Raw genomic sequence first — 23,030 nt, forward strand, 5'->3', positions numbered from 1 at the left:
CCATTTACCAACTGTGAGGCCCAGTTATTTCATCTACAGTTTCCTTATCAAGAAAGGGGCACCATGATAAGATTCTATACTGCATAAGGTCATTCTGAGGATTAAGTGGGTTAGTGTGTTACTACACAGTGAGAACACCATGAATGGGAGCTATCATCCCAAGATGCCAGGCACTGTGCTGGGCTGAAGCAATGGGGAGGAGACATAGTCCCTGCCCTCAGCATGAGATAGGCTCTCTGTCAATTCCAGACTCTGAACTTCGTGCTGACGAAGCCAGCTGACAAGCTCCTGACTTGTTTCGAATAGAGGAGAGACCTGGTCAAAACTGTGTTTCAGAAAGATCACTTTGGCTGCAGGGTAAAGGTTTATAGGAGACTCAAAACTTGGGATCAGATCTCAGATTGAAACTAAGTACAAGGTCAAGTTCCTGACAAAAAAGTCTAAGATGTGGTAGTCTTTCCCTCTTGAATGGGGAGACCACCTTGAGACTTGCCCTTTAAGAGCAGTGAAAGCCCTCCCCATAAGGAGCTTCCTTACGCAGGGTGCAGCTCTACACAGTCCCTTACACCTGTGCATCTCTAACGCCTACACAGGTGAAGCCCAGGTGGGGCAGACATGCAAACACTGCCAGAGTGAATCCTGCCCCAACCCCTGCATCAATGTCCCTGCCACGTCTTCTCACAGGGGCAAGAGTGGCCCAGGTCACCTTTGCTCTAACATGGAAATGAACATTGTGAGGGTTAACTTTCCCTATGGCCACCAGCTTCACTAAGGAACTTACCATACCGTATATAAACCAGCACCCTCAACTGACAAATGCACCACTAATCGGCAAGTGTAGTCATGTCACTCCTGCTAAAACAACACTATTGGGGCCAGTCCGGGGTTGAAAGACCCAAAGTCCTTAAGCCTGGCATTCAGAGTGGGCCATTTTCACAGCCTCACCTCTCACATCTTCCTGTGCTGTCTCCGAGGTTCATGCATTACACTCCCTACGGTTTGTTGACATGTGTTATATGTACTGTTCTACTTGGAAGGACCTTTTGTCCTCTTTGTTTTGTGAATGTTGAGAACTTGAGATCTGACACAAATGTCCTCCCCCGGGCTTCCTGAGGTCCCTGATTTTCACACCTCCTCCAATCCCTCACCTGAGCCTTTTAAACAGTTATGGCATCCTTTGGACAAAGGATTGCAGACGGAATCTTAAAAACAGAAGTAGAGAATATCTGGTTCAAGCAAGAGTCAAGGGCTGGATTTCAAAACCGCTAAACACGCACAGAACCTGATGCTCGGAAGGGAGTGACTTTGGGGAACACTGTCACACACTGATGCCCTGTTCAACTGCTGCAGCTTCTTCGGAATGCAGTCTTAGTAGCAGCTACCAAAATTTAAAAGTATGCCTTTGAAGCCGAAGTTATGCTTTCAGGAACAAATACAACAACTACATTCCCACAGGAATGCAAACACGTATGTGCAAATTGCTCACCCTAGCACTGCTAAGTGTGCTCCAATGGGGAAGTGGGAGACACTAAATCAGACAGGAGATCCATGTGTGGGGACACAAAAAGATCGCCAACATACTCTGGAAAGGGGAAACAGATGAGCTGTCACTGCAGCATTGACTATTCCAGCTTTCAGGTCCATCAAGAGAAGACCAGATAAATTAAACCAGGATAAATTGACGCCTGCATCAGAATACTAGGCAGTCACTAAAAAGAAAGGCAAGAACTAACCCAACGTCCACTAACAGAGGACTGACTATGGAAGTATGGTAGATCCACACAACGACTACAAACTACATCAAACAAAGAAGTCCTCTAGGTAGTAACATAAAAAGATCTCTATACAGTTAAGCAAAAAAAAGATGCAGAATAACATATATAATATGCTACCTTTTGTGTAAAAGAAGAACAATAATCATCATCTTTCTTACATTCGAATAAAGAAATCCCGAGTCCCAGTGGGTTCACATGTCAGGAGGGTATGTGTGAACAATGGGTGGAGGGAGGTCTGAAGACTTTACACTGCACACCTTTTTACATTTCTTGATATTTTCGGAGACCCTGTGAATTTATTAACTATTCAAAAATGTTTTTAATTGAGGTAGATCTGTATTATCTGTGCGGACAGGGAAAGACAGTCAAGATTTACTGCTAAATGGAAAATGCAGGGTTTAGAACAGTCTGTAGAGTATAAACACGGTTAATTTTTACTTAAGAAAACATGTTTTTTATTAAAAAGATAGTGAGGTCATGAAAGACAATGGAAGACTAAGAAACTGTTTCAGACTAAAAAGATATGACAAGAGAATGCAATACATCAGCCTGGATCAGATTCTGAACCAGAAACGAAACTGCTCTAAAGGATATTGTTGGGACAACTGACAAAATTTAAATGTGGACTGTGGAGCAGATAATAGTATTACCTCAATGTTTAATATCATAACTGAACTGTGGTTAAGATAATAATTTTACCCTTAAGAAACACATGCTGAAGTATTAACGAATAAAGACAATGTAGGCAACACACTCTCAAACAGGTCAGACAAAAAAATCACATATATTTGAGAAAGTGGTAAAGCAAATGTGGCAAATCTTAGAACCCAGACAAGACTCTTTGAGAACTGTTAGAGCTTTATAGTTAAAAAAAAAAAAAAAAAGGGAAAAAAAGAGTACATGTATACAGATATGAGGGAGGAAGAGACAATAAGACCAAGAGAAAGCATCCACCCGGGGAGCCACTCCTTCCTGGGGCCTCATGCCCCGTTTTACAAACATCCATAACTCCTCACGATAATAATAACAGTATTAAGTAATATTTCCTGAGCACTCACTTTGTGCCAGGCATTGCTGTAGGCATTTCTAATGGATGAACTTAATGAGCCCATACGGAATTCTGAGGGAGATGCAAAGATTTTCATTTAGTGGAGAGTGAAATACAGGGTGGGTAAGGTAAGGTGCCCAGGGCTGTGGGTGGAAGAGCAGGGACTGAATCTGGGGAGCCTGTCCCAGAGCCAACAGCCGTACTCCACAGCACTGTGAGTGTTGGTCACTGCTCTTGGGGACTGAAGTTTGCAGCAGTTCAGGCACCCTCCACCTCGTTCTGTTTTGCATCCACCCCTGCCCTCCATGAAGGCAGTACACTGAGGAAGTCTGGCTCTACCAATGTGAGGTGAAGGAAGGAAGTAGTTTTGGGATGAGATGATGCCAAAGTGGGGCAAGGGCCACCATCATTGCCTTTGAAAGCAGATAAGCTATTCCACAGCAAAGAAAGGTAGGAAGAACTTCCTGGGTGTGTCTAGAAAATGTCACTCTGGTATCTAGGGATGGAGGAAGGCTGTGCACACCTGATGTCCCCAAACCTCTTCAGAGTGCCATCTCACAGCTTTGCACAAAAGATCAGAGGGGGTAGAGTGGCAGCATTTTGCACAAAATGACAGCAAACATTCCAGTCTGTCAAAGAGAGACAAAAGAGACAAGAGTGGCTGGACATAGGGCAGACAATGGAGAGACTTATGAGAAAGAAGTGTCTGCAGGTCCACCTGATAGGACCAATGTTTGGTTCTGCCAACTCACACAGGGCGCCAGCACTCACCGCAAAGCAGCCAATCACATCATTCTCTGCAAACTTGTCTCCGTAGTTTTCAAACCGGCTATTGGTGGACTTCTTCCCAGTGCCTCCATAGCCATAGGAGAAAGGTTCCTCGCCTGATGGAAGAAATAGGCAAAGGCAGGTTAAACCTGTGATGGTCACAACAGCCTTTATGGCTGTCACACACTTTTAAAGAAAAAAATGATTTTCTTTACTAGCTTTACTAAACAGATACTTTTTGCGGGGAAAGGTGAGGAAGATTCTGTTGAAAAGAAGCCCTTCATTACGCGGAACTCCTGAGGGCTTGATGGGTTTAGGTGTTAAGTCTGGGAGTAGGAGGTGAACTGAACTGCTCTGCACAGAAAGGGAGACTTTGGAAAGAAAGGGAGGAAGGGAAGAGAGGAACTGGGATGGAGGAGGGCTATCTGCTGAGATGCAACCCTTTCTTGTAACAACATTCAGTCAATTCTACTAACGGCATCAACTTTTGGAGCCAGTGGGTCTTTGGCAGAAATCAGTAAAGGGGCTAGGTTTTGCTTCTGGAGAACATGAGGTCTAACCCCTAGGAAAGGTACTAGATTTCCTCAGGCTACAGAACTGGTGGCTGAAGTGATCTGACTAAGATCCCAAGAGCCCTGGCTGACACCTGGGTTATATAGAGATCCTTGCCAGGAACCCAAGGAGCATCCTGCCAGAAGAGCTAGAGCCAACAAGCTTGAATTCCAGGCCCAGTTATTGTATGAACAACCTGTGTAACCTTGGACATCTGATTGACCCTTCTGGGCTTTGTATCTTCATCTGTATCAACTACCCACCACTTACATCTCAAAACTGAGACAACAATATAACGAGATGACATATGAGTCTTACATAAAAAGTGCTAATACATATCAAAATGAAAACTGCATACTCCTTTTGACGTAGCATTTCTACTTTTACGGACCAGTCTTAAGTGAACAGTCAGACCAATTACACACAAGGATAGCTCAAGTGTCTAGCAGCAAAGAATTGCAGTTAACTTAAATGGTCTACGAAACATTTATAAATAAGTGACACAACTACAAAATGGAAGACTATGCGGTAGTCAAAAGCTGTATTTATTTACAAAAATATGCCCACCATATATTAAGTAGGAAAAAGAAAGAAGGCTACAAAATAGTCTGCAGAGTGTGACCCAGTTTGAGATACACAAAGAAAACAATCATCCAGAAGAACAGGTGAAAATGTTAACACTGGGTTGTTATTTTGCAGGTTTAGGGAGGATCTCCACTTTTCCCCCTCTCTGTATAGGTTGACTTTTACAAGGAGTACAGAGTGTTTCCATCATCAGAATGTTTATATGACCAAGGCAGAAGGTCTCAGCACTGGTCATCAAAATCAGTCACTTGGTTCTGACTCCACTGAGGCATGGGGTCCTGTGAAAATTCAGAACCTCTCAATGGGTAGCCCCTGCCTCTCTCTGCCAACCAGCCCTGGCTCCACTGGTCTCTGCTTCCCCTTTTACTCTGGGTCAGGCTCTAGACAGAAAATCCCAGACAGAACTTAATCGGGCTTGAGGAACTTATTTTCAGAATGGTTTGAGGACAGTAGACAATTGATCTTGTTTTTAAGAAACGGAACAGTTTTCTAAAGAGAACTTTGCACCCTCTCCTAAAAGATGAAGGATAAATTTTTCATAGAAAAGTTATGTGATTGTGGTCCTTCACGCTGAATCTTTAGGTCTGAAGATGGGCAGTGGCATATACCTGATCCTTGTGTCTGTTCCATCCCAGGCTAGTTCTGTTCCAAGTGCAACGCTGGGAAGAGAATCTTAGAAAGCTTGAGAATCCAGGGATAGAGGCAATCACCTATTCTCTAGACTGCTTGGCTGACCTCTGCTTACCTAGCTGAGTGCTGCAGGAGTCCAGGGACCAGCCAATACGGACAACGTGCGGGTCAGGCTCCGTGGATGGAAGGTGCTTCACGGAGATTTCCTCATTGATCTGGGGATGGAGAACAAGAAGGCTCAGAATAGATTCTCTGGAGGCTGGTGGGTTATGAGGCAATACAGTAGGGAAGCACACAGGCATTAAAAAACAGCAATGGCTTTTGTTGCTGGGAAAAAGACATTTAAGCTGGTCTGAAGGGCCTGTTGCACTGAAACCAGGATGTCTGAAGGGCTCAGAAGAGTGTAGGGGTACAGAGATAGGCATCTCAAAATATAGTTATTTTTTAGTTTTAACACTTGCTGCAGGGGAAACAAGGACTCTCATGAAATTTGGTGTAGAAGGATAAACTGGCACAAAGTTTTTGGAGGACAATTTAGCAGTCTCCGTAAAAACTGCAAATGCACATGCTCTATAACCCAGCAAGTCAACTTTCAGTTTACCCAACAGATACACTCATATCTGTGTCTGTGTAAACATACACACACATACACACAACAACATTCAGTGTGGCATTGTTTATATTAAAACAAAAAAGTAGAAAAAGCCATCAATAAGGCACTGTCACATTATGGCACACCCACACCACAAAATATGATGCAGCAGTTAAAAAGAATGAGACAGGGCTAATGTACTGGTATGGAAAAATGTCGAAGTATTAAGTAAAAGAAGCAGAAAGAATAAAAGTGCCTTCTGACTCAAGCTTTAATTGAATTAGAGGTTAGACTGCCTAGTAATCCTATCTATCAATATTAGTTCGTGGTTTTTGGAAAGTTACCCTATTTCACTGACTTTCAGATGCCTATTTTCACATTTTAACATGTCCAAAGGCAGGATATATCTTACAATTACTGTGATAAGAAAGCACTCTGTCATTTTAATTGGCAACGTTTCTCTATGAGTAGCACACAAAACAATGCACAGCTTAGAATCAACAATGTCCTAGCCAGTCAAATATGATAACCTTCAGCCTCGCTTCCACCTCCAAAAAATGGGGATAACAGTACCTGTTTCATGATGGTACTGTGAAGATTAATGGAGACACCTGTATAAAGAGCCTGGCACCATATCTAGTGCATGCAAAGTTTTCTATAAATATTAGAGATCACAAATAAGTTTGGAGATACAAAGGATACACAATAAATTAACATATAACTTATCTCTGGAGGGCAGGATGGGGCCTGGGAGGACATGAGTATGACTTCTGCTTTTCTACTTTATAATCTCGTGTGCCACCTGAACTTTTGTTAAACATGAGCATGTGTTATTTTCATCAACATAATTTGACATGGAACTGTGGAAAGATGATGGTAGAGGATGGCCTGATGGCAGAACTTTTCTTTGCCCTGCTCTCCCCGTGGCCTTTTAACTGGGGATGACTGAGTCCATTCTTTCTAGCTCCCTTTTCTTCCAAACAACTCTTTTTCCCAGAACAAACAAGTCACCCTTGGAATGGTTGGCTGTATAATAATAATGGTTGGTCTGGAAAAGATCCTACCAAGGAAAAATCTGCTTGATGAAGTATGGATGGTTGGCCTGCTCTTCTGACACAGCATTTAGCAATAGTGTAGTTCTCTCAAGTTCATTATACTTTTTTTGCTTGGATGTAAAAATCTACGGTCAATCAAATCTCTTTTGTAATTGTGGCTCTGACTGAGGTGACTGGTGACAGGTTCTTCCAAAGGACAGGTCTGTCTTCAGTCCCTATCCCCTGTTGCTCCCATTTACCTTCATCTCGAAGCATACACGGCCCCTTCTGACCCCATAGCTGGCACGGGCTCCTGACCACAGGTATGCAAAGCCCTCAATTGTGAGTGGGTAGCCACTACTTCGGTCTCGGGCCACCTTGAAGTGAAGGTCGCAGTTATCTGTGGAGGAAAAAGCCTGAGTTAGTTGATGTTTTATTTTACTTTATTTTTTGCTGAGGAAGATTCACCCTGAGCTAACATGCATGCCGATCTTCCTCTATTTGGTATGTGGGATGCCACCACAGCATGGTTTGATGAGCAGTGTAGGTCTGCGTCCAGGATCCGAACCTGCAAACCCTGGGCTGCCAAAGCAGAGCATGCGAACTCAACTACTATGCCACAGGGCCAGACCCTGGTTGATGTTTTAAAGGTCCCAAGAGAAGGACAGGCATAGGCAAAGGTAAGTTCCCCAAGAGTGTTAACTAGGAGCACTGTGAGGGCAGGTTCGTGAGAAACCAGCCGCACTGCCTAACCATTCTCCCTTCCAGTAGAAAGGCTTTGGACTACTGCAAACTGGCCTGCAGAGGATCAAAGCAGTCATCCCACAGAGGAAGCGGGGTTCTTCACCTGGCTGGGGTCCAAGGATGGCTATCAGGGGAACCCCTGGAAATTGTACACAGTGCCTTTCTTGGGGATATATACTTGCTAGAGAGGGAGTCCATATCCTCACCAGTTTCAAGAAATTTTAGAATTCACAAAAAGGCTAATCGCCATGACCATATACTTCCACCATCTCCTCCTACTAACTGTATCAGTTTGGGAGCCAGACTCCTGCTGCGAATAGCTGCACATTTGACCCTGATGCACCCCTGCCACCCAGGTACCACTGTCCAGGTACACCACAGGCTCCCACCTCCTCCTGTGGGCTCAGGACTCTCATGCAGTAGCTCGGACTCTTCCCACTCTTCAAGGAGCCAGTCAAGCCTCCAAGAAAGTTTTTCCTGACCAACTCATCCAGTAGGCTCTCCTTTCTCTAAAGGCTGAGCACCAGTCTGTACATTTGGCAACTGATCAGACACTGCTCCATAGACCACTGCCACCCAGTACTTCCAAAAACATTTAGCTTTACTCTGGGTATAATGTTTTTGAGATCTTGTGACAGAAGGGGCTATGTACGAGATATCTTTCTCTCTTTCAAAGCATGTAGCCACTGCTCTACGTAAAGAAATACATGAATGAACTGCTGTTAACTTTCCGCTCTGTTGAATAATGGTGTTCTCAGACCTGTTGGGCTTCTGGGTGCATTCTAAAATTCAGACTCATAGGCTCCGCCACTCAGTCTTAGGGGGTCTGAGGGGAGGGATAGGATCTCTATAATCATTCCTCTGAGGGTTTAGATGTGCAGTCAAGGGGAAAGCCACTTATCCAGTGGAAAGAAAACTGAGCTGGAGGACAGAGAGCAGGGTGGGCCAGGTTAATGCCTCAGAGGACAAAGTGGCATTGGTTTCACCAGGAACACGAGTAGCTGATGGGAACTGGTCATCAAAGAGTTAAGTTTCCCTAGCAGCACTCAGGTTCCCTTCCTGATTAGATGACAACCCCCTGTGTGTACAGGGTGGTCAGGGTTTTCCAAATTGCTCTTGTATCCATTGTCTGATGAGTGTCACTGAAAGTTCTCACAGGTATTAGTGCAGGATTACTCCTCCTTGAAGAGAAGCTAAGAGAAGTAGAATGACTTGGCCAGGATCTCACAGCTAGAGCTGGGAACAGATCTTCTGTCTCCAAACCAGCAGCCTCGTTCCAGAGGCTGGACTAACACTGGCTCTGGATGGTGCTAGGCAGGCATTCTTGTGAAGGTCAAGGCATAGCTTCCCAATACTGACTGCAAGGCAGAATCAGATAGGTACTCCAAGGACTCACATGTGTCAATGGCAACCAGGGTGTCATCAAAGTCATCTTCATCCTCTTCAGCAGGAGGCTGAGGAGAGCGGCCCCTGTGTCAGAAAGAGGGGTTAAGTCATATGAGAACGGCTGGACGAGCACAGAGGAAGGGAAATGAAGATTCTGCTGGACTTTACAAGTGGCTTCCAGTCTGCCTCCTGGATTTCAATTTCTTCCCACAGAGGTTAGCAAAAGAACTCTGCAACCCTACATCCTTGCAATGAAAGCAATGTCTGTTAACTCCTAGGGTAGGGACAGGAACTAGACAGGGCATGCTCTGCTAGAGAAGGCCATCAGAATCATCTAGAAAGCTTTTTCAAAGACTCTTCTCTCACACCCCAAGATTCTGATTCACGCTCTCCCATGTTGAGCACTGCCTCCATACTGAACTCTGTTACTGACGGGAGGCTGTGGCAGACCAAACGGTATTGGGCCAGGAAGGGGAAAGTGCAAGAGCTTAGAAAGACCCCAGTAATTACAATCTGTCCATGTACCAGGCTTCCTAAAATTCCACATCTGAAATGATTTGATATGACCCATTTTTTCAGTCTCTTTCTCACTTTCAAAAGTGTCCTAAATTATGAACGAGATTCATCTTCCTACCAAAACACTAAAAAGGACTATGCTAAAATACTGTTTGTTTCCAAGGTATAGGAATAAGGGAGAGGGGTAGAACGATGGGGTCTAACGCCCAGGGTCTTGCCTCAGGCAGCCCAGATGCCTAGTCCCCCATGCACCCAGATCAGGTACCCCATGCCCACCTGGCTGCTGGCACTCCCCAAGCAGCAGGCTTCCCTCAGGTGGAGTGTCTTTCTGGCCCTGCCAGGCCATGGCTAGCACAGAGCCCATCACACGGTAAGTCTATCCTAGCGAGCTTTCTCTGCCAGCCCTGGATAAGAGCACGTGTTCCTTCCCTGCTCTCCGCTGGCAAGTAGGTCTAGGCTTCTGCTCTATAGTAGGCAGTGGGAGAAACTGGTAAGAGGTGGGTTCCATGTCCTAATTTTAGTCACAGGCTCTATCTTACTATTGTTATTTTTTATGATTCATTCATTTTTCTCTTTTATTTATTGAGGTAACATTGGTTTATAACATTATATAAATTTCAGGTGTACATCACTATATTTCAATTTCTGTGTAGATTACATCATGTTCACTATCCAAAGACTAATTACCATCCATCAACATACACACGTATCACAGGTCCTGTCTTAAAGAGAGTCACAGCTATTTAGAGGATGGATTCCCTAGTAAGAAATAAATGCATCAGATCACCAGTCCAGATGAGTAGAGGAGGAGTGGTCATTCCCAGTTTTGGAGATTGGAAAAGGCTTCACACAGGAGCTGAAGGAGGGAAAGTGGGAGGGGCAGGACTGTGGCTGGGGTGAAGTAGGTGGGGGTAGGCGGTCTTGTCAGGAAAGGGAAAAAGGAAATGACCAGGGCAGAGAGGCCACGCCCTCCTGTGAGCTCCTGACACTCACATGCACCCTGACTACTCACCCTACTAGGTGAGTAGTAAGCCACTGGGTTGTGGCTTACTTGTGTATGTCTCTCTCTCAGTCCCTATACTGTGAACAACAGAAAGAAAAATCCACTGTCCAAATCATCTGTGTTCCCAGTGTTCAGCCCAAGGATAGGCATCTTGTGAAAGCACTGAGTGCTGACAATGAATGAATGAGTAGAAGGGTCAGGAAATAGATCTTTCTTTCAATAGAAGGATACCAAGCAGCCATTAAGAATAGGACAATAGGACACCAGGCAGGACTGCAGGGCAGTAGGACAAAGGATTGAAGAGGCAGGATGGCATCTCACTCATGAAAGGCAAGGTGTTGGACTTTACCCTGCAGGTAATGGGAAGGGAAAAACTGAGAGAAAGACTAAAAGTTTAGCAAAGTTGAATCTGGCAGTGAGTGCAGGAAGGACTCAGGGAGAGTGTGAGGGAAGGGAGAACTCTGCTCTGCCCCTCTTGGTTAGTACAAAGGTTCTAGTGGCACTGGGCTATGGACAGAGACCTACAGAACAAAGAGTGACACCTACCTCCTATCCTCTCGGTGCTCGAAGTAACCCCGTCCCCGGTTTTCTTCATAAGGCCTCTTGCGACTCTGGAATTGCTGTCTGTCTGGCTTAAGCTGAGATGCTTCAGGTGGGAGGAAGCTGGTGGGTGCTTCCTGCTTCATCTCTGTCTTCACTTCTACTGTTGGGATAAATCCAGATGGTCAAGACACTTGAAAACTCCTCAGCATCACTTTTCTGGTCCCCTTTACCTCAGGAGCTGTTGGCAGGATCCTGACTACCGTGACGAAGGGCTGGGCTCAGGCAGTTTGCTGGGTTTAACCAAAGCCTGCTGAGGGAACCAAGAAGGCTGTACTGGAGAACAGAGTGAGGATAAAGGGAGGCCGGGGACGGCCAACCAGGCACATCAGAACTGGCAGTCGATGGGGTGACAGATGTCAGTCAGATAACTCTCAGGCTTCATGGGGAGGGAGAGGAGACTTCAGCACTAAAGAAGGACCTACAAGCTCTCTAAGGGCCTACCCAAAGGTGGAATAGCTGCCTTTGGCTACTGTGCCAAAGGCCCTGTGAAAGCTGACAGCTGCCTTGGCCTGTACAGAGTAGTAGAGAGCCCTAGAAGACTTCTAAAATCCTTTTAAACCCTGAGATTCCACGATCCTACATTCTCCAATTTTCCCTCCCAAAGAATTTCTCCACCTCAGTTCTTACACAGCTTCTTCAGCCTGGCAAGGGAGGGGAGAAGGTCAACTGAACAGAGCGTTGTGGTCTTGCAGCTAACTCCACTGGCTTTATTCACTCTACCACAAAGCCCAGAATCATTCCAGGAGGGAGGGTCTGCATTTAAGGCAGCCCAGAGGTGTGACGGCCTCAGTAAGTCATAACATATAGAGGAAGTCAAGATGGAACAACGTGTTGTGGGCCACAGGAAAGTTCTGGTCTCAGGCAGACTCTAAGAATCAGCACCTAACCGAGAACAAACCGTGGATTCACCCCAGCTTCATTTCTCCCACAGCATCTATGCTTGGTGCTGTGGATCACTCATGTCCACTCATTTCAGCACTCAACCCAAGACTACCCTGGATCACGTCCTAGTTTTGGCATGCAGAACACGCCTCTCAGATAGAGCTCCTGGTTCTCCATGGTAGGGATGGGGCTCACCCATCTGAAGACAGCCTCCATGGTTCCCAGCACAGCACTGAGCTCACATGAAGGCCTGATAAATGCCTGTTGATAATGGCACAAAAAATACTCTCCTTGGGCCAAACGATCCCAAAAGTCTCACAGAGCCTGACACGAATCTGCAGTTTAACCTACATTCACTAAAATCCTGAGCCACGCACAAGAAATGTCTGGGGATTTCACTTTGTGGATGAACCAGAATGGAATTAGATAGAATCAAGGAGATTCGCTAAGAAAGGGCACCAGGGCCACAACACATTGAAAGAAGCACAAGACTGGGAGTCAATTCTTGCTCTGTCATTACTCAACAGTGGGACTCAGCTTTCCAAACAGTAGGACACAAATAGTGAGGAACGCTCCTTATTAACCAAGAGCAGAGGCCCAGGAGCCAGTTTCCTGAGTTCTAACTCCAGTTCTGCCATCAGACAAACCACCTCCCCAATCTGTAAAATGGGAAGGAGAAAGCTAGATTATGTCTGTGTTTCCCAAATCAACATTATGGGGAACTTGGTTCTGCAAAGACATACTTACATGTTTGGGAAATCTTGTGTTTAAACAATGTGACACAGAGTTTTCTTCAATCCAGGACTCCTTAGAGCCTTTAATGTTCTAATAAGCACAGTGACTCTCCCAGAGGTGGCACGACATATGCTACATTTATTTTCCAGATGTGTTTGGCCAAGGAACCCTTTTTGAGAAGTCCTCAATAATATCTCCTGAAACAATATTCCTCAGAACACGGGAAATACCAGACTAGATTTAGAAGATCCTTTCTGGCTTACACATTCTAAGATTCTAAATAAGACTCAGGTACTGGCTTCCAAATCTAAACTCTCCAGGGTGTTGACACTAACATGTGAAAACAGATACCATGAAAACGCCCCTCTCCCAATACCTGGGAGTGGGACTAAGTTCTTTCTTTCAAAAAAAAAAAGCCTTGCCAGAGTGACAAACTCAAATAGACCGGCCAAGAGGAAGATGCAAAGTCTGTCTGGGAAGACAGGCTCTATGCAGAGGGTAAGAGCCACCTATAGATTCTACTTCCCTCAAAGAGATGTACCGCACGCACTTTCCTACCTGGGCAATAGGCCTGCTGCTGCTGCTCCACTTCCAGCGGTCTCCTCTCGTAGCCTGACTCGTTCTCTTGCTTGATAACCTGGGCCTCATAGAATTGGTTCTGCCTGGTAATATTGTCCATGACATCTTAAAATAAAAAATGGCCAGTTAGAAGGGTACTTCTTGGGATTAGAGGTGGCTTTTTTATGCTACACGATGTCCTCCCCACTTAGGATCTGTCAGCGGCTAAAAGATGTGACAACCCCTTGAGATGGAAGCCTATCTGGGCAGTCAGCAGACCCAACTTCCTGAGGATGTATCCTCTTGGCCCTCAAAAGGCTGGAGATCTATCTGTGACTGGGTTCTACAGAATCCCAACATACACAACCAACTGAAACAGAACTGTTCTGCTTAAAGCGAGAAGATGGGAGCGTCAGAGAAGGGGTCCAGCTTGACCTTGCCCTCTAAGTTCCCACTCCAGGGCGGCAGGCAATTCTACAGACACCTGGGACTCCTTGGAGCACAGTTGAAAACCCCACCAGCCTAGCTGCTCTCTGACATGGTATAATGCTTAGGAAGTTGCCTTCAGGGCACAACCTTAAAAACTGTTCAGAGCACAAACCAGTCCTCTGCCCAGCCCAATTCACTAATCCTACCAGCACAGCCAACCCCCTTTAGGAATCTCTTGCACCCTGCAATAGCTGCAAAGATAAAGGGTAACCATCTCAGTTGAAGAGGAAATGGAGGAGGAAGGAAAGGAATTGTTAAGACAACAGAAATCATGAAAATAGAGGCCTTCAGACTCATTAGGGATAAGCCCTGAAATACTTGGGAGTTAAGTAGGAAGGTGTCTTGTGGATCCAGGAGAAGCTCAGCTGAAGGATGGTGACAATAACAACATTAACGACTCACAGAGTGCATACTACACACCAGACCCTGGGATACACCTAAGAATAAGCTTGTCCTACTGAAGCCTTCAGTTTAGTGAGACAGACGCATATTAAACAAATACTTAAAACACAAAAAGGTAATAATGATTGTGTTAAGGGCGACAAAGAGGTACCAGGAGCTAAGACAGGGCCCCAGAGAGTAACAAATACGCCTCGACAGAAAGGATACACAGGCAATAACTTGGTGATGACAATGGAGAGAACATTCCTGGGGTTGGGATAACACATGTGAAAGCTCAGGGGTGGGACTAAAACCAGAGTACCACACCTGAAACTCTCTCAAAGAGAACCTTGCAGCCAAACCCAGAGAGAAGTATGGAAACCTAGGATGAACAGCAAGCAGGCTCTCCACCCTAGGGGCAAGCTCTGCTAAGTGCCTCTAGGGCCCTACTAGTGGCTGTGCCAGGACCAGTGAGGGAGAACCACGGGGAAGGAGAGACTATTCTGCTAACTGATTGGATCCTTTCTCAGAGGACAAATACATCTGAGCACAAACTAGGTGCAGCCCAAAGGGAGGAAAGTAACAGATTACATGGTTTGCTACAGGTCTGTTTACTGGGGCTGAAGGAAGGGTTGGAGGGTGGCATGAAGGCGGCTCAAAGGATTTTGCTGTAGGGGGCAAGAGAGAGGAGAAGAAATAATAGCTCCTTAATTGGAACACAGGGGATCCTTTCAAATCATTCTGTTTCTTCCAAGCTCCAAGCACAGTGCTCTTCTTCCCACAAAGCCTCACACCTCTCTTCCCAAGAATCTCTCCTGTGCCCAATCAGGCAGCTTCGCCTAGAGAAGCTATGATTCTGGGATCCTTGTCCACTCTCTAAAACATCCATCTCCTAACAATAGGCAGGCCCAGTGCTAAGCCCCTTACACATGTAATCTCATTCACAACAATCCTGGGGGCACTATTATCCGTATTTTACACACAAGGAAACAAGGGCTCAAAGAGGTGAAGTGACTTACCCAAGTCATAGAGTCACGTTTGAAACAAAGTCTGTCTGAGTCTAGAGTCTGCTCTGGAGCACCTAACTCGCTCTCCAGAGACACCTCCGGCCATTGGCCCTTTTCCTACGCATTCCTGACAGGGTCTTTCCTGCCCTAGAGGTGCATGCTGGGCCACTCCTCCTTCCTTCACAGGTCTCTGCAATGGGAAGTACTCTTCCCAGCACCTGGGTCCTGGACAATCCCTAGGCTGCTCTCCACCCCAAATCTACACTCAGGTTGCTCCCCTCCAGGAGATCCCATCTCTCACAAACAAGTAAGTACTCAATGCCCACCCCAAATCTTGTCTCTTCCCTGAACCCCTTGTTCTCATTCCCTTAGCCCCATGGCCCAGGGTGCCCTCTTTTCAGAGAAATGCCAGAAATCCTGGACACCAGAGAACTTTCTCCTTATTCCTGACCCTCTCCAATCCCCATTCCCTGGTCCTGTTAGGAAGCCACCCTTTGTAACTCCAGATTTACTCCCTTCCACACCAGGGTCTCCTCTCTTCAGACAATCACAGACCTACCCTATCCCCTCTCAGTTCAAGTCATACCTTCTGGCTGATGCAGAGATTCTCTGCTACCCCCTAAGGCACCCCCATCCCTGGGCACACAAATAACTGCTTCTGGGGACCAAGGAGCCCTCTCTGGAGACGCCCAGCCCCAGAAACACTCCCCGGTCTCCACCTTGAGGCCCCCAGCCAAGTCAACAGGTTTTCTTTCTCTCCTTACACATTCTACACTCTCCCCTCCCCCATATTTGCTAGACTAGCTACACACTCCTGTGCTACTCACAAGGAGCCTCTATCCCCCAGATCTCCATCGACTTCAAACTCCACCAACTTATCTGCCTCGCTCTATCCCAGCTACCTCTGCTCACCAAACAGTCTATATTGTTAATCCAAGATCATTCAGCAATAGCCACGGAGTTATCTGTCCTCAGAGCCTTCCCAGCTCTAGTCCTCTAGGTCCCTTGTCCAGTGAAGCATCCTTCCTCCCCCTGCCAGCCTCCAGACATCAAGGTTCCCTATGCTTCCTCTGGAAGTCAACCGGAAGGTCCCCAGATTTCCTAGCACCAAATGCCCAAGTTGTCCCTCCCTCGGGGCTGGCCTTCCAGCCCTGGATCTCAGAGTCCCCCAGGCCATCCTCAGACAGATGTGGGTCCCCCACGGTCCAAACACATAGTGGTCTCCCACATCCCCTAAACGCTCACCAGCCAAACACCAGAGTACCCAGTCCATCAGACCCACCCCGGCCAGACATCAGCACCCCCATCTCACCAAGCCACCCCAGTACCAAATATGAGAATTCCCAGTACCTCATCCAGCAGCAAACTCCAGGATCCTCCATCCTCAAAACTCTCTCAGCCCTGGACACCCGGTCATTCCTTGCCCAGCCCGAAAACGCGGCTCCCAACACCCAGCCCAAAGGCTGGGCTAGCACAGCCCCCAAGCCCACCCAGTACCAAACCCTGGGATCCCCATTTCTAAAACCCTCCTCTGCCCCTGAATAGAAAATCTCTTGTTCTTCCGACTCTCTTTGGCTCCACAAACCACCGCTTACGGCCCCCGAGCCCTAGGCTCTACGCCCCTCAGATCATCCTCATCTCCGAAACCGGGAGCCCCCACTCCACTATCTCCCCTGCACCGAATGCCAGGATCCACCCTCCGGTCGTCCCGAGGCCCTGGTCCCCAGATCCTTTTCAGCGGCGGGTGGCGGGATCCCCCAATCCTCAGACCGTCTCCCCGACCTGGGGCGCCGGACTCCCGCGTCCCACAGCCCTTCCTCGGCCCGGACTCTGGGCTCCCCGGCCCCCGCCCCGCGCACTCTCACAATGTCCGTCCGGCCCCGAGTAGCCGCCAGGCTCCGGGTGCGGCTGCAGCCCGGGCGGCGGTGGCTGCGCGGTCCCCTCCAGCTCGGAGCCCCCCTCGGTCTCGACCTCCTCGTTGTTGTGCCCGGGTCGCCCCGGTTCGTCGTCGGCCTCGAGCTCCCGCTCGTCGTCGGGCTCCTCGGCCTCCAGCGCCGCCTGCAGCCGCTCAGCAAGCTCGGCCTTGAGGCCGCGAGTGTCCAGGCCGCGGCGCTGCAGCTCCTCGCGAAGTTCGTTCACCTTCAGACGGCGCACATCCATGGCCCGGGCCCCCGGGGCGGCCCCCGAGCCCGGCCCGGCCTTCCAGGGCTCTGTCCCCCTTAAACCTTTCCTGTCAGGAGGCGAAGGGGGAAAGGGGGGGGCCCCCCACTCCAATGGCGGCGGCGGCTCAAAATGGCCGCCGCCGCCGCCTCCCCCTCCCCGGTTGCCCCGTGCGATGCAACAGGGGTGCCAATTGGCCACCTCGTGAGGGCAACGGGCGCGGGCCTAGAGACCCAGCCAATGAGAGCGCGGCTTTCAAAAGAATGGCAATGAAAGGGCTCAGGAGCAGCCGAAGAGGAAGCGTTGGCCTACGTTGATGCCGCGGCCGGAATAGTGGGCGGGAAAACGCAGGAGGCGGAGCGCGCGGTGATTGGATAGTGCCCGCGCGCCCGCTCCCGTAGGATCAAATGAGGGAAAGGAGTGAGGACTTGGACCAATCAGCGATGAGATCTCAGAATGGGCGCCCCACACGGCCTTTCCTGCGCGATCCTTTCATCAAACTAGTGTCTCTGTAACACATATCCTGATTGGTCTAGATCTCCCGCCCCTAGAGGCGTCCAAGCGGGTAAAACCACTAGAACCAATCAAAGGGAGGGTCGGTCGACCCCTCCTTTCGCTGTTGCCTCTAAGAAACCGGAAAGACATGAATCCACGAAGGACCCGCCCCTTGCCGTTAGGGCGGTTTCAAAACAATCTGCCCACCAATCGCAGTTATCGTTTTATCTCACTAAAGCCTGTACAGTTGAATCGCTTTAGGAAAAGCTAACCACATTGGCCATTCTTCAGCGGACTGCCTCACAAATTTCGCTGTAGGAGGTATACGAATTAAAGATTAAGTGGATTAATTATTCTTAATCTGGAAAAAAACTCAGTTGCCTTTATGAAAAGCAACCCTTTGACTTTAGAGAGTCCTGCAGGTTTGAAAATAGAAGCTAGTCTACCAACGGGAGAAAAGTTGTAAAGGAAATCGCACCCTCTCCCCTTTGATAGTACAGCTCACAGGGCTCCTCTTTCCACGATCTGAGCTTCGCGGCCATCCTTCTCTATGGTTGGGTTCTTACGTGGAATGGGCGCTCTGCACGCGACCATAGAGCCTTCCCCTCCGGGAAGACCTCCAGAAGTTCGCGGGTCTCTACCCCAAATCCTCTAAACGGCTCTTCAGTGCATCTGGCTGTTTGGCGTCTGTACTGACAAGCTCAAAAACACACGTCCGTAGTTACGCCTCACGCTGCTAAATACAAACGCCACAGAGTTTCACAATGTCTAACGCTGCACCACCTGTTGCCTCTAACTGAAAAGACTCAAAACTTCTGTAAGATACACAATCGAGATACATGGCGCAAACGCCCGCTGCGCTCTGAGCCATACCTTCAGCCCACAAAAGCCACACACGACCTCTATTTAGACAAAGGCACACACAACACGGATAAACAAATGGCCGTGAATCAGGTCAGATGCCTCAATACAGGGGATAATAAACCAAACTGCAGACTAGATGTGCCCACTAAGGTCCGCACGGGCAGAGGGCATCCAATGATAAAGACACACAGGACGGTTACACGACAAGCTTACACTACAGCAACCTAGACACACAGCACCCACTCAGAAGCGGGACAGACACTCACGTGGGCCCGGAGGTTTCAGTCCAGACACCCCGCCCCTCGCCCACGTCCGACTTCCTCTCTCCCCCCAGCTTCCCAGGATGATTTGTTCTAAAAAACTTTGTGGCCCGGATTGAACTGTTCACCGTTCTCAGCAGACGCCACCGGGGGGCGTCCGGGCGCTGCCAAGGGTTCCTCCATCTGCTGCCGGACACACCCAGAAACGTGTGCCCGCGATGAGTGCAAAACGCAGGGGGCTTGTTTGGCAGGAGTCCCTTTGTGGGCTGGTGGTCATCGGAGGTGTTCTGTGCCTGTGTTTCTATGTGAATCTGAACGTTTGGGTCTGTGAGTACCTGTTGTACTTTATATGTCCCTTTGTATTTGTGTCACTTTACTCTGTGTCTGTATATGTGTTACTCTAGTTTCTTCCTATTCCTGGGGAATATCTGCCTGTGCATGTGTTTGTAAATATGTTTGTATCTATGTAATTTTGTGTGTCTCTGTTACTCATATGTCTGAATTTCAGTATCTCTGTATTTGTGACCAGGTGTGCCTATGTCCATTAATTCACGTGTCTGTTACTTTAGGGGGAGGAGTGTCTCTGTGTGACCCTGTGTGAATATCTCTGTGCCTATTCCTTGCTAGGGGTTTCAGAGAGCCTGCATTTCTTTGCTTGCATGTCTTTTTGTCTATGTGTATGTTCATTTCTACACTCTTTAGTGAGGGGAGAACTCCTAGACCCCACCAAACCTTTCTTTTTACTGAAGGGGAAACTGAGTTGCCAGGGAGGGGGGCCACATGACAGCTGAGTGGAGACAAGAGACAAAAGTGTGGTTACAAAGTTTTATGTGATCTGAGCCCCTCTGGAGGCGCCAGAGTCCACACTCAGTACAGGGGCATGAGAGACTGGCTCAGGGGGGCAGCATGACCCAAAAGGAGAAAGATTGTCCCCTGGGGAAAGGAGGCACTCCTAAAGCATTGCACAGGCTTGAGGGAGGCGCACCCCTACAGGAGGGGAGGAGGAAGCAGAGGTGGCTAAGAAGGGGAGGGTCACAGAGAAGAATATAAGGTTAGAACCTTGGAATCGTACCTTGGAATTCTAGACCTTTAGAAGCTTACAACATTTGAATCTTAGAACTACAGTGCCTCAAATCTTAAGATTTAGAACTGTGAATTCTTAGACCCATAACTAGCATCCTAGAAAGGCAGAATGCAGCATGGAACCTAAAGGTGTCCAACATTAGAAATCATTAGAGCTTTGTCATCTAATTAGTCACAAATAACTGTAGAGTCTTATGCTTTAGTTGCTAAGGATCCAGAATCTTGGACCGATAGAATCTAGAGTGTCTTGGAACATAGAACAGAACAACATTAGAATCTTAGAATTTAATAATCTAGAATCTTGAAGCATATGATCTAGAATCTTAGACACGTACAATCTAGGTTCTTAGACTAAGTCTTAGAACATCACATCTTAGATCACGAGACCTTAAAACCTCCATCTTTAGACTCTTAGAACTTTTGAATTGCAGTTTCTAGAATCTTAGACCTTTAGGATCCAGAATCTAACAAGAATTTCGAAGATCATAAAGTCTTAGAAACTATAACTGACCATGATTAGAATTTTAGAACTTGAGAAGATAAAATCTTGAAGCCTTATGATTTGGAGTCTTATAGCCAGAGGATTTACACTCTGAGGCTTAGAACATCAAATTTTAGAACATTAGGCCTTAGGACCTCCATATCTAGAATTGTAGAATTTTTAGAATTGTAGAATCTAGAATCTTACACCCTAAGGATTCAGAATCCTAGAAAAATAAAATCTAGAATCATGGAGGCTTAGATCCAAGAATTAGAATCTTAGAGCTTTAGCTACAAAATCTTGTGGGCTTTATCAAGAATCTCAGAACCAGAAAAATCTAGAACCACAGAATCTCAGAGCCTTAGAATATAGACCTTAGAATTTCTATGTCTAGAATCTTAGCACTTTAAAATTAAAGACTTTGGAATATCAGGTCCTTAGAACCAAAGACTTATAGCATCTTTGAAACCTAGAACCTTTGAATCTAGACTCTTTAAACCATAGAATCTAGAATTGTGGAATGTTAGACCCAGGAGGACCCCTAGAGATTGCAGTCCAACCCCTTCCTTTTACACACAGATATGAAGGCATGGAAAAGGGAGAGGATCTGTCTGGGATGGAAGGGGAATAGGTAGAAAGAAGGGGCTGCAGTTGGGAGTAAGGCCTGGAGTGGGACAGTAGGGGGGGTTCCCCCAGTGGCAGTGCCTAGCTTGGGTCCTGAGAGGGAGTCCCAGGTAGAGGGTTGTCTCAGGCTCCATCCTCCTGCCCTGGGGATGCTGGGGAGCCCCTGTCAGCAGGCAGGGTGGGGCCAGGGGCTGTGGAAGGGCAGAGGACATAGCGTCCAGCAGGATGGACCTCGGCTGCAGTGAGGCAGCTGCAGGAATCCTTAGGGTCAGGCTGTGTTGGGGGGTCAGCTCCTCCAGCAGCTCCAAGTGGTTCAGGATGACCCACACCCTCATCCATGTTGACATAGAGGATTTCGTCAGGCTCCTGGGCAGGGGGCAGGGCCTTCAGCGTGTTCTCCAGATCTTCTCGCAGCTCTGCAAAACTTGGCCGGTCCCGGGGGTTTAGCTCCCAACACCGGGACATCAGGACATACCTAGGGCAGCAAAGTGAGGGGTGGGAGACTGAGCAGGGGCTCAGAAGGGGGAACATTCTGGGAGTCTGGGGGCATTTCATGGGACTGGAGGGAACCATAGCAGTTTGGGGGCATCTATGGATTTTTGGGAATTCTCAAGAGTTTTGGGGTGGGGGGCTGTTCTGAGAGACTCAGGAGCTGGAAAGGATCTTGGAAAGCCTCTCTGGGTATGGGGTGGTGTTCTAGTGAGCGCTTGCTAGAGCAGAGCTTCTCAGTGTGGCTCCCCAGAACAGTCTCTGGCCATCAAAGCCCTGCAAGCTGTGTTGATTTAAAATATGTGCTCAAATTCTTTGCCATTCCTCCCTTGAAAAGATGGAGCCTAGTTTCCTTCCCCTTGAGTGTGAACTGGACTTAGTGACTTGATTCTGACTTGGCAGCAGTGATGGTGTGTGTGACTTCTGAGACTAGGTTAAAAAAGGCATTGTGGCTTCTTCCTTGCTCTTTCTCTTGGAATGCTAATCTGGGGGAGGCCAGCCGCCATGTTGTGAGGAAGCTCAAGCAACACTATGGAGGGGACTGCATGACAAGGAACTGAGGCCTCCTGCTACAGCCATGGGAGTGAGCCGCCTTGAAAGCCACTTTCCAGTCTCAACCTTCAGATGGCCGCAGCCCCAGCTGACATCTTGACTGTAACCTCATTAGAAACCCTGATCCAGAATCACCCTGCTAAGCTGTTCCCAGACTCCTGACCTTTGGAAACTGTGTGAGGTAATAAATGCTTGTTGGGTTTTTTTTTTTCTAGCTACTGGATTTTGGGGTATAGATAACTAGTTCACCAGCTATGCAGCCTTTGGCAAGTGATTCGCCCTCTTTGTGGGCCTCAGTTTCCTTATCTCTAAATGGGAACAATAATGGTACCCATCTACCTCATATGGCTATGTAAGGAACAAATGAATTAATACCCGCAAAGCACCTAAAACAGTGCCTTCTAGTAAATTCTGTAGAAATGTTAGCTGCCCTCAGCTCTTGGAGCACCCAAGAAGGACCTGGGGAGTCTAAATCCCCAGGCTATCCCCTCCTGATCCAAGCAACATCTTCTCTTTACCCCCAAGTGCTGGATAAATGTTCTGCTCTTCTCTGAGTGTCGTGAGATGGCAAAGTTTGATAAACACTGTCCTAAAGGATCTTGAGAACATCTCAGAGGAGACCTGAGAGTTTGGAGAAGCTCAATATAACAAACTAGAGGGTTTCGCAGAGGGTCCTGGGCATTGAAGACCATCTGGGGGAAGCTTGGGTGCTCAAGAGTCTGGGATGAATTAGA

The 23,030-nt window shown here is 47.6% G+C and overlaps 2 protein-coding genes across 8 annotated transcripts in view; both read right to left on the reverse strand.

Moving 5' to 3' along the window:
- The window catches only part of LOC124233839 (heterogeneous nuclear ribonucleoprotein U-like protein 1), a 35,380-nt gene extending 16,213 nt beyond the window's left edge, over nt 1-19,167 (reverse strand). The window contains exons 1-7 of one of the 6 annotated variants that reach the window (XM_046651090.1): nt 19,074-19,167; nt 13,412-13,537; nt 11,180-11,336; nt 9,125-9,198; nt 7,245-7,384; nt 5,474-5,573; nt 3,595-3,707 (exon numbers count right to left, since the gene is read on the reverse strand). In XM_046651090.1, coding sequence (XP_046507046.1) covers nt 3,595-3,707; nt 5,474-5,573; nt 7,245-7,384; nt 9,125-9,198; nt 11,180-11,336; nt 13,412-13,532 — 705 coding nt within the window. In that variant the 5' untranslated portion in view covers nt 13,533-13,537; nt 19,074-19,167. Of the gene's footprint in view, nt 1-3,594; nt 3,708-5,473; nt 5,574-7,244; nt 7,385-9,124; nt 9,199-11,179; nt 11,337-13,411; nt 13,538-17,153; nt 17,587-19,073 lie in introns of those variants that run through there. The other 5 variants (XM_046651091.1, XM_046651088.1, XM_046651087.1 and 2 more) reach the window with 5 other exon arrangements.
- Nucleotides 19,168-19,878: 711 nt separating this feature from the next.
- The window catches only part of LOC124233846 (tyrosine-protein kinase receptor UFO), a 28,141-nt gene continuing 24,989 nt past the window's right edge, over nt 19,879-23,030 (reverse strand). For both annotated transcript variants that reach the window (XM_046651099.1, XM_046651100.1), the window contains one exon: nt 19,879-21,730. In XM_046651099.1, the coding sequence (XP_046507055.1) occupies nt 21,379-21,730 (352 nt within the window). In that variant the 3' untranslated portion in view covers nt 19,879-21,378. The remainder of the gene's footprint in view (nt 21,731-23,030) is intronic.

The sequence above is a fragment of the Equus quagga genome, unplaced genomic scaffold (genome assembly GCF_021613505.1).
Source record: "Equus quagga isolate Etosha38 unplaced genomic scaffold, UCLA_HA_Equagga_1.0 262_RagTag, whole genome shotgun sequence".
NCBI classification, from domain to species: domain Eukaryota; kingdom Metazoa; phylum Chordata; class Mammalia; order Perissodactyla; family Equidae; genus Equus; species Equus quagga.